This window comes from Neophocaena asiaeorientalis, unplaced genomic scaffold (assembly GCF_003031525.2).
Source record: "Neophocaena asiaeorientalis asiaeorientalis breed wild unplaced genomic scaffold, Neophocaena_asiaeorientalis_V1.1 scaffold5, whole genome shotgun sequence".
NCBI lineage: Eukaryota > Metazoa > Chordata > Mammalia > Artiodactyla > Phocoenidae > Neophocaena > Neophocaena asiaeorientalis.
Genome location: NW_020174698.1, coordinates 1,616,303 through 1,631,484, shown reverse-complemented (window position 1 = coordinate 1,631,484; position 15,182 = coordinate 1,616,303). Strand labels below are relative to the sequence as shown.

The following is a 15,182-nucleotide window of genomic DNA, read 5'->3' as shown; positions in this document are numbered from 1 at the left end:
TTTTTTGAGTGTGGAGTCTTAACTGCTACACCACCAGGGAAGTCCCAGTCTGCCTAGGTTTTCAAGTGTGTGTCTATCTTACTGTCACTCATAAAATATAAATTCATTCAAAGGCAGTGCTGCATTTGTTGTATCATTTTTAACATGCTGTATTTTCTTGATAAATACTAAAAGCACAGCTTCTATCATGTGGAGGTCTATGACTTTTTTTAACTTTAAAAACCAGGTGCGCACACTTCATAGCCAAAAATCAATGGTATTGAGAGGAGAGATCTTTGCCTATGAAGTTTAACAACCTAGATTTAAGGACTGGCCCTGCTAATTATAAGCTTAAAGCACCATAAACTCAGGCAGTCAATTAAAGTCAATAGACAAATGTATAAAGAAGATATGGTATAGATACACAATGGAATATTACTCAGTCATAAAAAAGAATGAAATTCTGCCACTGCAGCAACGTGCGTGGGCCTAGAGAATACTATGCTTAGTGACATTAGTCAGACAGAAAAAGACAAAAACTGTATGATATTATATGTGGAATCTAAAAATTAATACAAATGAATGTATATAGCAAAACAGAAAGAGACAGATACAGAAAACAAATCAGTGGTTACCAGAGGGGAGAAAGAAGAGGGGAGGGGAAAGATAGGGTTCTCAGATTAAGAGATGCAAAATACTATGTATAAAATAGATAAGCAACAAGGATATACTGTATAGCACTAGGAATTGCTGTCATTATCTTGTAATAACATTTAAAAGAATATAATCTGTAAAAACACTGAATCACTATGCTATACACCTGAAACTAATAAAATATTGTAAATCAACAATACTTCAATAAAAAATTTAAAAAGTTTAAACATACATAAAGTCAGTCTACTGAGTGCCTTTAAGGGGTCTGAGTCCTGAGCTGGGGCCAGTAGGGTGAATAGCAATCGTTCACCCTCTTTTCCGAGCCTCTATTTTCTCACCTATAAAGTAAGGGTAATAATATGACTCTCCTCACAAGGCTATTGTGAAGATCCAGTGAGAAGAACAAGAAAATAAATATACAGTGATGTTTGTGAAAGTGCTTTGTAAACTCTTTAGAGAGTTATAAACATGAGGTGTTGAAGACAACTCGAGGAGAGGAAAACTCTACAGCTTTTTCTGGTGGCTTTCCTATAACTATTGACCATCCAGCCCCACGAATTTATCAAATACTAGCATTCTCTTCTTAAATGTTAGATTATATTCATATTTTTATATTCATGTTTTTAAATGTACTTTTCCGTCTCTTCTCTCCTCCTCCCACTTTACTGTGTTCCATAAATTATAATGTTCTTTAATATCAATATGGCACTACAGTATCAGATTATACAAAACATTAAATAAAGCATCAGTGTAAAATTCAAAGCAAAGAATAGCCCAAGGGCTCACAGCTTACAGTTTACAAGCCCATGTGTACACAAGGCCCATCTGTGAGGGGTATTTTAAACACTGTCAATTGCATGGGTTATAGCTGATGGAGATCTCATCCAGGCTCTGGTTAACTCCAGGAGTTAATGAGAGAAGACTGTTCCTGCTCTGTACTCGTAGGCTGAGGCCCTAGTGCCACCTCTTGTCTGGAAAAGAGTGGTTTATGGAAGTGGAGGCATCACTCTTGGAACTGAAACCTTCCCCAATTCAAGTCTTCTGGAAATATATTAGGTCTACTATATTTTTACCTCTCCTCTGATTCCGTATTATATGTACTAATTGGTGAATTTGGTCATTATATCTATTCTTGTTACTAGAAGACATTCACTTAGAGTTTGCTAAGTACCAGACAACACACAAAGCACTACAGAGAAATGCAAAACACATAATATGCATGATCCCTGCCTTGCAGGATTGTAGAAGGAAGTAAAACCAGCATTTATGTCCAGGCAGCAAGTGTTATTTTAGATTCTCCAACCAATGACACCTTGAAGTGAAGCAACTGAGGCCCAGAGAAATACATTTTCTAAGATCACACAGCTAGCAAGGGTCTGAGCCAGGTTTATCCAAGGTCTACCTTGTTCTGAAGTCCACGTGAAACCTTTCCACTCAACTTCACTACTTTCCTTAATCAGGGAAAGTGAACACAGACATTAAAGGAAACCTACAAATGAATAAGGACTAGAAATTCTACAGACTCATAAGTGCAAGGGAGACTGAGGGTCTAAAGTACCCGGAGCTAGACTGGCCCTGATCTGAGCAGATTCTCAAGCAGGTCAATGAATGATACAACCTGAGAAACAAGTAAGGTGGATGCCAGCCAGGAAAAAAAAAAAAACAACTGTGCTGGAACCAAGAAAAATAGCACTGTGGGCAATTAAAACTTCTAATTAGAATAAAAACTATAATCCCAGCACACCCTCCAGATTAAGATGCTTCATCTTTATGGCACTAGGAAGAATAAAAAGGACTATGGAAACCTTGTAAGTTACCAAAATGTTCACAGACCTATCTTCCCGGCAAATATAAAGGAGTGCTGCTTCATTTGTTAGAATATTGCCAAGTTCATTACACTCAGCATTCATTAAATATCCCTTCCCACACAGCGCTCTCTTAAACAAGGTGAATGGAATCATTTTTCCCCTGTTATTTGGTGTAGGTTCCAGTGACATAAGTTGGTAAGAGGATTTACAGAGGAAAAGTGAATACACTTGGCAACGTTTTCAAACATTTGCTTGGATTTTGTTTTCTAGGAGATGTACGACTGAGGGGTCAGACGGGGGTTCCTGCTGAACGCCGCGGCTCCTACCCATTCATTGACTTCCGCCTCCTTAACAGTGAGTAATCAAGTGTACCTGGAAAGGAACAAATGTTTCCTTGAAAAAAAAAAAATTCTCATTTCCCTCTGAACTTCAAAACCCTTGGAGGTCCGCCTTCCTTCCTCCATCTCTCCCTGCCCAGTTGCAAATTAACCCTTGGTCTTTAGATTTCCTTAGTAGTGAAGTCATTCGGGCCCTGCCCTACCTCACAGAGCTTCAATGAGGGTCCAGTGAAATCACGCCAGCTTTAGAAATGACACGAGGAAGCTATTCCTTTCATTATCCAGGACATTCTCTCCACCTTCAGCCGGGACTAGACTAGAGGAGATTCTATTTTATTTTTAAAACCCCACAGGGTAACCTATTGTACAGCTGCCCTTAGTAACCATCCATTATCTAATTTTACTTTCTTTGTCTAATCTAAGTCCTGAGGTGTGTTCTTGCATCCCTGGTAAAACGCTTCACCATGGCGACGTCCTTTCAGTCTGCACGTGCCGCTGCTTCCTCCAGCATGACTGCTTCAGAAGCTCATTTATTTCTAACTTTCCCCTTCATATACTATTCCTCCTTTGGAGATCTGCTCAACCTCTGGTTCATAATTCTCTTAATTTCAGGTTCCTTTGGAAACCCAAACCAGTACCAGTCACCCCTCCAGATTTCATGTCTTCTAACTATCACGATCATCCTTCACTTGGGACTTGGGGGTGGGGAATGAAGAAAATGGATAAATTTCACAACTTGCTCCAAGGTTTTCGGTATGTGGTTCTCATAGCACTTCCCATCCATAAATTTCAAAATGCTGGGTTGTACCCACAAAATATTACATTCCTTTGGCATAAATGAGTTCAACTCAAGAGGTAATTTGATTTACCTTGACCCCTGAAAATTACTAGGAGAAATTGGAACTTGCTATTTCTGATCCTTAGATCTGCCAAAGGCCAGTGAAAGATGGACGTGTGTATTTCTCCTGGTTTGTCCACTTCCCATATCACTGTGCGGTATCTGTTTTTTCAGCTCTTTCAGAGACACAGGGATTCGGAGTAACTCTTTTCATACTAGAGACAACTTCCCCCACCCAGACCCAAAAAAATGCATTTTAGAGGATACAGTCGAGTTCCTAGACTAATGCAATATTGGTTACAGCCTATGGGGAGCTCTGATGGTGTCTCTTACCCCGCCTTATAACCCTGAACGCGTTGTTCCAGCTACCCATGGAAGTTATCCTTTTGACAGCCCCTAGCCTGTATGGATTTCCAGGTCCCAGCCATATGGTCCCACCAAGCAGTGCGGGGATAAGCAAGGGTCCAATTCACTGTCTCATATAGACCAGGACTCTCAACGGCATCACATACCTAGGGTCAGAGGCAGAAAGTAACCAAAAAGCCTCTTTTCAATAGTAAATGAGATGTTATATCATGGGTCCTAATATACGCCATGAACAAATTAGGAAAATAGGAGACATTTCTCCTTAAAATTCCAAGGTTCCAAATGATAAACTTTTTTTGTTTATCTTAGTGTTAATGAGCAACATCAACCACTAATGATAGTTATCCTTGCAGGTGGGATCATGGAATATTTAACTGTCTACATCTTAGGTTTCTGTAACACTTGGATTTTTTTTTAATACTTTGTTTCACTTTTTAAGCTGAAAAAAGCTGGAAATTATAAAAATTTGAAGAGAAACTCAATGCAGATAATACTTCGCTGTTATATTATTCACAGCATAATATCAGACCATCTGTAAGCAGGTGCCATCCTGTCATCCCTCTGCCGTAGGTCCTCCAGGAACTTCCTGGTACCTGGACTCAACCCTAGCCTCCTTCCCCTGACTCTCTGCCCTCCATCCCCATTTCACCTTGCCTGTTGCTCATGACCTCCCACCCGCCAAGTGACAGTGTTGGCCATCCATCCTGCAATTCCCTTTCTCCTCTGCTCAGCTCTCCACTCTGGATAACTCTTTCACTCGTATTTCTTTATCAGTAACATATGCTAAGGCAATAATAATTTGCCTTCACTGTACTTTGTTTTCTAAGTGGTCTCAATTTTTTTTCCTCTATACAGAAAACCACATCCCAAGATAGACTACAAGATCTGAAAGGATATTCTCTTTAAAGTTATTGACATCTTAGTAACTCCTGTTAACTGACCAATTAAAGGGTCCCCTTGAAAAGATTATATTAAATAATTATAAATGTCAATCATCCTCTTCATTTAACCAAACAAATCAGATAGAACTGAAGCCCTCTGAGATTTCTCCTTATTTGTGATACTACCCATTCCATATTCTAGAACCAATGACATTACTGTGGTCACTCTCCACAGTTTCCTTAGTCTACAGTTAAAGCAGATTGTCACCAAGTAGCAGCAGATGTGTGCATATCTATGTTATATAGAGTCACATAAGATATAATACATGTGTCACATCTCCTACTGCCTTATCATATATAGTCTACTTAATTCTCTTTGATCTCTTTCATGTCCTTGCTGTGGTTTGCCTGAGTTGTTAGTGTGTGCTTTCTGCCTAAAGGGAAACATTTTAAATATAACTTTATAAAAAATTTGAAATAAACCCCTGAGAATATTTTGAGACTTCCTCCTAAAGCTTTTAGTTGTACCAGCTGATTCCAATTCGACGTGATAAGTGCCAAACTAAAGTGATTTTTAAATGTAACTTACCTTAATTTTGAGTCAGTTTTTCCCAAGAATAGGCACAGACACATTTTCCTCAGGTGCTTGCAGTTCTGCACACCCTCCCAAGGTAGAATCTCATCTAGGACTTTTTTTAAAAAAAACGTTTGTACGAAAAACTGAATCACCGTAGCCTCTCTTCCCTGTGTCTGCATCCCTACAGCATTCTTCCTAAAAGGCTTTTTGAAACCTGCATGGCTGCCATTCCCTGTCCAAAGTGTCCCTGATGGCTTACCCTCTACCACCCACCTCAGCTATGCCTTGAATGGCTGAAACATGCCTGAGCAAAAATGTACACTAAGTAGTAAGACCCATTGTACTTCTCCACGGGCCCCATTAGCCACAGCCCCCAACCTGTCACAACAGGACAGGAGACATCAGAATTCATATCTCAAATAACTTTCCTTCTATCAGAACAGTCTCTAGATATTCAAACAGAGAACTAGAACAAGGATGGGCAAACGACAGCTAATGCACCAAATCTGTGTCCCTACCCTGCCTGTTTTTGTCAACAAGATTTTATTGGAATACAGCCATGCCTATCCATTTATATATTGTCTACAGCTACTTTCACCCTACAACAGCAGAGTAGTTGCAACAAAGACCATATGGCCCACAAAGCCCCAAATACTTAGTATATGGCCCTTTACAGAAAAAAGTTACCAACGTTTAAGTTAGATTTTTAATCAGGGTAAAAGAGTTTATGACATCAATATAGGCACATTTAGTCCAGTCTGTTTTCCTTTGTTAATGTCATATTTTTTTTCTTTTCAATTCCCAGTGCCATCACGTTACATTTAGAATGGTCTCACATTAACAAAATTTACATGCAGTAGAAGTATAAACAAAAAGGTAAACTCTTGCTGATCCAGATTTTAAACTCCGCAAGTATAATTTCTAAATGCACAAATTTTTCTTGCAAGAGGTGCTCCTTTCCCATATTCTGTGAGGGCATAGTACTACCATGCCCATGTACCTGTCATCTACATTTAAGGTGACAATATATACCTGGTTTGCCGGAGATAGTCCTAATTTACACCTGTTGTCTAGGCATACCTATTAATAATGCCACTTTTCAACTCCCAAAACATCCTTATTTGGACAATAAATTACAAGGCCAATGGATTGTATGGTTTTTCCCCCAAAAAGTACTCTGAGACAACACCCCTCCTATGTCACATGCAATCTGAGAATAAAGGTCAGAAAATCCTCCTCATAAGAAATTCATCCAGATCAATAGAAACATGTGGGATAAAATTACTTGTTAATAGCCAGTTTCATGTCCTATTGATATTTCATACAATTTAGAAAAGAGGCATCTGTGTGAATTTCTAGAAGCTTCTCTGGATAAGTAGCAGGAAACTGTGACTTCAGCACCATTGTGTGGGGCACAGGAATTATAGACTTTTAAAGAAGAGAGTCATCTTTATCTCTAAGCATGGAGGGGCAGAACAGAATGTGAAAAAAGGGTGACAGTTATTTTTAATCCACATGAGGTTCTAAAACAGAGAACTGGAGGAGGGCAGGAGGGATGGGAATGTAATGGCTCATCTTATCCCCATGCTGATTTCCTACATACTGACTTCATTTACTGACTTTCTTTGGGGGGAAACAAGAGAGGGGAAAATGTAGAGGAGTGTTCGGAGAGACGGGTGGCCAGAGATGAACGTCGCAGAAGCAATTACAGTTTCTGCAGAACAGGTGGCTCCAGTGACCCCTGCTACATCTCTGTCTCCTGGCTTAATGTAATCAGGAGCCTGAGTAGATAATGACTAGGTGGAGATGTTCCCGTGGCAACCACTTCAGAGCAACACGATGTGATTTCCACACTGGCTCAGCAAAGGAAGTGACATACAAATCAAACATGCCCAGTGACTGTGGAGCTTGAGAGAAAGAAGGAGCATCAGCTGGAGGTTTTAGGGCACCAGATATCAGCTGCCACAGAGAGCCTGGAGCTCGAGACCAGCCCCCGGGGCTGTGCAATAGTAGGTTAATTGGCTATTTGGCTTTTCCTGTCAGTTAATTTGCTAATCTTGATGTTTAAAGTTCTATTCCTCCAGATCTGCCTCTCCAGGCAGGGCCATTTTAGCTGCACAAGCATGAGGTAATTTTAGTGGCACTACCAAAATATTTTCCTTTGATCGTTATTTCCAACATAGAATATCTGCGAACATATATATATTGACCTTTTTATGAAGAATTGACCCAGAGACTCAAATGCTTTTTTTTTTTGTTAATGCTTTTTGAAAAGCTTTCATCTAAACACATTACACCCTGCAGAAATATAAAATACATTCACAAAACGATAGTCACCCACAAGCCACCCTGCATGTTACAAACCATCTGGTGCTAAGTGATATCCCCATCTTAAAGAGGGAGGGGCGGCAATTTGATCATAAACTCCATTTTCTAAGAGAGAATTCGTAGCAGATGGTAACAGCCTTTCGGTAATCTTCTAAAAGATAACTTTTTTTAAATTGAAGTATAGTTGATTTACAACGTCATGTTAGTTTCAGGTGTAGAGCGCAGCGATTCAGATATAGATATAAATATAAATATACATATTATCTTCAGATTCTCTTCCATTATAGGTTATTACAAAATTCTGAGTATAGTTCCCTGTGCTACACAGAAGGTTCTGGTTGGTTATCTATTTTATATATAGTCGTGTGTATATGTTAATCCCAACCTCCTAATTTATCCCTTGAATGATAACTTCTAATGTTACCTGTGAGAGCCACACAAAATGTAAAGAACCTAAACTAAAATGTGACAGCTGAGATATTGTTTAGGGTGCAAACTTGCAAGTAATAGATGCATACGTTCTGAAGATCTAATGCACAGCATAGTGATTTTAGTCAACAGTACTGTATTAGATACTTCAAAGTTGCCAAGAGCTCTTAACTGTTCTCACCACAAAAAAGAAATCATAACTAGGTGAAGGAATAGAGGTGTTAACTATCGCTACAGTGGTAATCATATTGTAATACATAAAGGTATCAAATCAACACGTTTGTACACCTTAGACTTACACAATGTTCTGTGTCGTTATATCTCAAATTGTTGTAAAAAATAAAAATTTAAAAACAGAAAATAGACACTTCCCTGGCGGCCCAGTGGTTAAGACTCTGTGCTTCCATTGCAGGGGGCACGGGTTCGCTCCCGGGTCGGGGAACTAAGATCCCACATGCTGCGCAGCACAGCCAAAAATATATCTATATTAGAAACAGAAAATAAAATAAAAACATCCTTTAAAAAATGTTACTGCGATTTGAAAGGCGTCATGCTCAGAGGATGATATCCCACCAGCCGCAAACCCCGGCCCCCAGCCCTGTGCTCCCCAAACAGAGAAGGGAGGTGCTGGCTGGGATCAGCTCAGACTTCTCCAAGGTTAACGCCCCACAATTTCAAAGTTCAATATTTGCCTTCCTCTGGGAGAAAGGCAAGGCATTGGTTGTGGTTGTGGTTGTGATGCCTTCTGACTCACCTGGAACGTACTCCGTGATGGGCACTCAGGGTTTCTGGCTGCAGGCTCCCCAGCACTTCAGATGCGGAAGTGCCAGACCAGTAGGATGGTTAGCCACCGAAATGCCACTGCACTGCAGAAGACAGGCTTGATGGTGTCTGCACTGTTTCCCTCGTTCCCTGTCACTGTTTATCGCTGGCCATCAGCGGACTACTTCTCAGGATAAGCAGTATGCCAGGCCCCAAAGACACGAATATACGTGAGACATAACCACTGCCTTCAAGGAATTTACAGAGACATAAGCAAATACGTTTTGATATGACTGATACATCTAATACTACATGTGTCTAGAATAAGAGTACACATAATACGAGAAACATGTGTAAACAAGGTTCGGAGGAGAGAGTGATCAACTTGGGGGAAGTTAAAGAAAGGAAGAGTTAACTCTATCTTGGGAAATGAGAGAAGGCTTTCTGGAGGAACTAAAACATGAGCAGCTCTGAAACAACGATGATGTGAAGGAGGGCTGCACACAGAGGCCAGTGTTTAGGGCTTCAGGACCTAAGGAACCAGGAAAGAGTCGTCCACCCTTCTACTCAACTAGCTGTAAATGTTATTGGGGGATGCAATATTCAAGGAGGAGCCAGAGAAGGCAGGAGAGATCATGCCGTAGCCCTGACTGTCTGAGGAAAACCATATTCAAAAAGGAAGAGTTTTCACCCTCTAAAGCCAGAACTGAAAATAGCCCTTGCCTTCTATTAACCTGGCTGACATCATTTAACAAATTGATTTTTTATCTGAGTGATGAAAAACAGAAAATTGAATCCGTGAGCCCAGTATTTCCTCTGGGCTGTTATCCACTCATTCAACAAACATTCGCTCTATGCCCAGCAGGCCGTGAGGCCAAGGTGCCGTGGGCCACACCAATAACCACCGGGCTGAGACAGCGTTTTACATGATGGCTAGCTCCTGTCTCCGATGACAATGGACTGGAGTCTGCCAGATGCACCAAACACAAATATCCAAATAATTCCTTTCCAGGCAACAAGGACTGGGGGGTGGGTGGGATGGCACCTACTACATCCCTGGGCTGAAGATTCCGAGTGCTTAAAAGGAAACTTTGAGATATTCCTCTACCCTCAAAGAACTAACAACCTTATTAGATGGATAAGACAAATACACATTATACCAAGGACCATACAAGAGCATAAATGAACTAGTTCTTAAGTAAATGATACTGGACAGTAAATCAGAGACAAGAGAAGGCAGAGATTACTGAATTGCCCTGAGCAGGAGAACAGGACTTTATGGTCTCATGCTGAAATCTAGAAGATAAGGCAGAGTGTTGGCTGGTTCAGGAGTTGCCTAGAAGCGAGGCTGAGCTGACATATGGGAGATATTAAGCACTGAGTAGGAAGAAGGTCCAAAAAGTAGTAAAATACATTGACTAGAGAGAAAGTGAAAAGGCTTGGAATGCCAAGATAAAGGATTTGAACTTGATTCATAAAGCAAAGAGGATCGCTAGAGAATTTTAAGAAAAACGTGAATTAAGTAGTGTTTCAGAAAATTAAGTCACATCCGTATGTTAGGGGAACAGACCCAATGAATCAAAAGGAATATAGTCAGGTGGCAGACTATGATGGCAGTAGAAATAAAGTATAAATCCAGACATGATGGGGAGAAAAGGAGATAAAATGCTGATACTGAAGACTGGGCGTTCCAGGGGTTGGTCTGGTCATCTGAATATCCGGAGGTGAGGTCAGCGGTGAGGAAAGTGGAGGGTGGTGGGGAAAGTATAGTGAGCTCAGTCAGGACAAGTTGTTTGCCGGAGAGTCAAGTGGAAATGTCCAGGAGAAAGCTGGAAATACGGGATTGCAGTGCAGGGCAGAGAGGCCTGTTTTGGAAGCGCCACTTGGGAGTCACATCCGTCCATGAGCCATATGGCCGGAATAGGTATCACAAAATCAACGACTACTTTGTTCAAATGCTCCTAGAGTATTAGTTTAGAATAAGCTTGATTTAGCAAAGCACAAGACAGCTGACAAGAAAGCCCACAAGGAAGGAAGTTTCACCAGCAATTTCTTTTCCTCTGTGAGAAATAATTTAGACATCACAGTTCAGACACCTCTCCCCAACCCTCCCCTCATGGATTCTATTTGGTACAAACGTGGCTGCTTATATCAGAGCCCAGAGGGTTTGCTAACTCACCTGAACACAGCACACAGAAATGGCAATTTTCTACTGCAGCATTTCCTTGAATAAAACCCTAACCCACCTAGAGTATTTCTGGCATAGTGGTGTCTTTGGATTTCTGGAGACAGTAAAATATAGAGGGAAGCAAGAGTAAGTCGAGTTTTTTTGACTGAAGTTTCCCTCTGAGTCACTGAGCTAGAATGACTTATTTGTTAAATAAAATTAAATTCAACCTACCCAGAAGCAGTCACAGCCGATCTCTTGTGGCTTCATTAAATAAACAAAATGAGGGGTTATGTCCTCTGATTGCCACCCTACTCTCAAAGTTTCAGAAGATCTAAAAGACTCACCATGGTCCCCATTGAACTATATATGGAAAAATACAGTGTTTCCATCCTTAAAATCTTTTGTGTGTTTCCAAACTGAGATCTCACGGTTAACACACAAGATCAAGATCTTGATTTCTTTCTAACTAGCAAACCAGATTGCCTTGGGACACCTGGGTGGTTTATTACTGATAAGTAACCTTAGGAGGGAGGGCATAGAACACATGCGGAGGAAAGTGGCAGCAATTACAGAGGAAAATCCCAAGGGAAGGTGGCCAGTGTCACTGCACCTAACAACGGTCACCACAACAGCCTTAACCTAGGAGGTGCTTAACCCCAGGTCCAGGATGCAGGTGGCTGGCGGTGGAGCCCTCTCAGGCAAGGCTCCCCAAGGCCAAGAAGCACAGGAGGGCTGCTGCGAGCACTAGAAATAAGAGGCCTTCACACCCCTGCAGGCTGCTTCTCTGCCGGGTCCACCATGGCTGCCCACCTAGATCCCTGCACCCACTGAACCGCAGTCAGCAAAGGAGACTGGCAAAAAGACGATGAACTTGCAAGTCAGACCTGAGTTTCAATCTTACATCTTTTGTGAGTGTGGGAAAGATGCTCAAACTACTTAATGTCCACACATATGGAAGGACATTGTAACATCAGACTCATTGGGTCACGGTGAGAGGTAAATGAGATCAGTGTCCAGCAGCCCGTCTGGCTCCTAATAGGTCCTCAATAGATGTAGTTTAACTTTGGATGTACCTACTGCCTCTGCTGAGTATACGCCTACCTGGCCACCTCCCCCTAGGAGACATCTACATTCGTCCCTCCGTATCCACAAGGGATTGGTTTCAGGAGCCCTGGGCCACGCGGATACCAAAATCGGCGAATGATCAAATCCCTTACAATCCGTCCTCCTCATCCGCGGATGCGGAACTCGCGGATACGAAACCTGCGGATAGGGAGAGCTGTCTGTCTGTCTTCACCGCTCGAGCTCTGGCCCAGCATTATGACCTTTATGAAGACTCCCTCAACCCTCCCAGCTAACTAATTATTCCCGCTTCTGTGCTCCCACCATATCTCCAAGAAAGTATCCATCACACTGTAACTGCAAACTCTTTGAACCTGAATCTCCAGATAGTATATTCTCAAAACATCCTGAGGTGATCTGATGCAGCAAACCTGGACCTTCTATGAGTATTTGGAAACCACTGACATAGGTCAGTTATGCCACACACATATCATATCAAATGATAATAATAATAGCTAAGATGTGTGGAGCCTTTAGGTTCCAGACATTGTATTACACACTTTGCACAGATCGACTCATTTAATCCCCACACGATCCCTATGAAGTAGGCACTGCTATTTAAAATGAGGAAACTGAAGCCCAAAGAGGAGAAATAACTCTCCCAGGAAATAACTTGTTAGTCAGAATTCAGACCTCAAAAATACAATGCCAGAGCACAAGTTCTTAACCATCCTGGACTATAATTCTTCTCTATATATAGATTTTAATATTCAAAGGCAATACATGTATGCCATACATTCCTTTTAAGTGCCAGTTACTCATATGAAGTATTTTTCTTACATTATACTCATTATTTTCTTTTTATAGTACATTTAGACAATTCCCTTTTTGGTATGAAATGCTTCAATATCATTGAACAAATGTTTCTATAACTTAACAAGAAATGTGTAATTATACACCTAAATATGAGATTTTGCAACTTTTCAACTCTGTTTTTCAAAATTCCTACTGTTCTGGCAGACGGTGCCGAGTGACAAATTGCTCATTTCATCACCTGACCTTGTGTTCTTTGATAAGAAAGAGAAGGGTGTGGTGGTGACAGCTGAGGACACTTGTCAACTGTCCCCAAGAAGAAGGAAATGGAATCACTATTGTGACAAATTTAAGTCAGATTTGAGGCTGCCACTGGTTGCTTTAATTTTTCTCCAGGGGGAGTTGGTTATTTCCTGTCATGCAAACTGCATCGTTGAAAGACAGTTTCTCAAAATGTTTATAATACATGAAGTAAAAAGAAGCAGGATACAAATCGCGTAACTTAAAAGAAGATCTCAGTTATGTTTTTAAAAATACACCAGAATTTTAACAGGGATTATTTCTAGATGATTATTATTTCCCTCTTTTCTTTTTTTCTATTTGTTATATCATAAGCATTTATTCCTCTTATATTCAGAAAAAAAATGAAATTTTATTGAAAAGAAAAAAACTCAATGTTGACCAGAAATAGAATCTTTACCTTTTTTCCTAAATAAAGTAATATCAGCACACAGAAAATGAAGTTGCAGCCATGGTCCAGAAAACATTATTTACTGGGCTATCTTGGAAAACTGATTGGAAGTTGTGAGGTTGGGTAGTTATCGAAGCCACGTATGGTACTTCACAATGATGGCTTGTCCTTTGAAGATGAAGTTTATTCCAAAGAACATGAAACCAAACTCCTAATTCACATTTAAACAGCACTTTACATTTGACAAAGCTTTTAAATGAAGGCACTCGAGATGTTTCAGCCCTGTTTTTCAGTTTTACAAGCAAAAAAAACAACCAGCAAAACAACAGAGAGGCCAAGTGACTCACTGCAAGGTAATGAAAGAGTAAGGATTCAGGCCTTCTGACATTGTTTTTCCACACAGTCACACGGCCTTCCTTATTTAAACGTCAACTTAAAGATATAAAATAACTTTTACCACTTGTGATGAGAGGAAAGATAAAACAAGGATTCTCCCTGAAGCTGGTGGGAGCCAGCTGCCTGGGTTTTGATTCTGGCAGCAGCGGCTGCCCAGACCTCTCTGTGCTCCAACTTCCTGGGCCGGAAAAGGATTGAAGAGTACAGACCTCATAGGCTTATTGTGAAAAGTAATGGGTAAATATGTGTAAAGTGCTAGCGCAGTAGCCATCCCAGTACAGGTCCTCAATAACTGTGAGCTTTTATTATTACGGTTATTCATATTTCTATTTCTCTATGACCGTATGTACAAGTGCTTTGTGGGAAGAGTATACAATACATAACACATTTGACTTATACTGAAGGCAGTGATTCATTAACCCTTTTCAGTTTTTCATTCTTTCACCTATTCGTTCTTTCAACAAATATTTATGGAGCTTCCCCCTGCAATGCCAGACACATCTCTTTCCCAAGTCCGTTTCTAAATAAAGTGGTAGAGAGAAAATGGTAGCTGGAAACATGGGATTGGAAGTATTTTGGTTTTGTTTTTGCAAGACATTTAAGCATGCTGAAATTATGGTGAGAAAGATCTAGTTGAGAAAAAACAATGGAATATATGAGAGAGAAAAGTCATAACTGGGAGTTGTTAGGGAGGGGGAAATTCCCCCTCTACCCCTCTTGAGTTCTTGTGGAGAGACAAATAGTAACATGGACACAAGACAGATGAAAAGGAGAAAAAGAAACAAATTTTAATTCATGTGCATGAAGGACTCATAGAAATGGAACCTAAGAAGTGGCCAAAGCAGGCTACTTTTATACTTTTTTACACAAAATAAATTTGTGAAGAATTGACAGGATGAAGAAACTTAGGTTTGAGGTGCCCAGTTAGTGAAGAAACTAAACAGAGTTTGGGCTTGTAAATTAGAAGAAGAAATAATGTTTGTTTATGCAAGTATCTCAGCCCAAATTCCCAGTCGTCCATGATCAGGGTGTCCTTCTACCTCCAGATACAAGGAGTGCACCTTTCACGTGAGAGGTTGATTTCCTGCTT

General features: G+C 40.6%; 1 protein-coding gene across 7 annotated transcripts in view; it reads left to right on the top strand.

The window, feature by feature from the left end:
* Nucleotides 1-15,182, top strand: part of PDE7B (phosphodiesterase 7B) — a 328,126-nt gene that overhangs the window by 243,016 nt on the left and 69,928 nt on the right. For all 7 annotated transcript variants that reach the window (XR_003005097.1, XR_003005098.1, XM_024759097.1 and 4 more), the window contains one exon: nucleotides 2,712-2,795. Coding sequence is in view for 5 of the 7 variants with exons in the window: in XM_024759097.1 (XP_024614865.1) it covers nucleotides 2,712-2,795 (84 nt within the window). In the remaining 2 variants the exon portion in view is untranslated. The remainder of the gene's footprint in view (nucleotides 1-2,711; nucleotides 2,796-15,182) is intronic.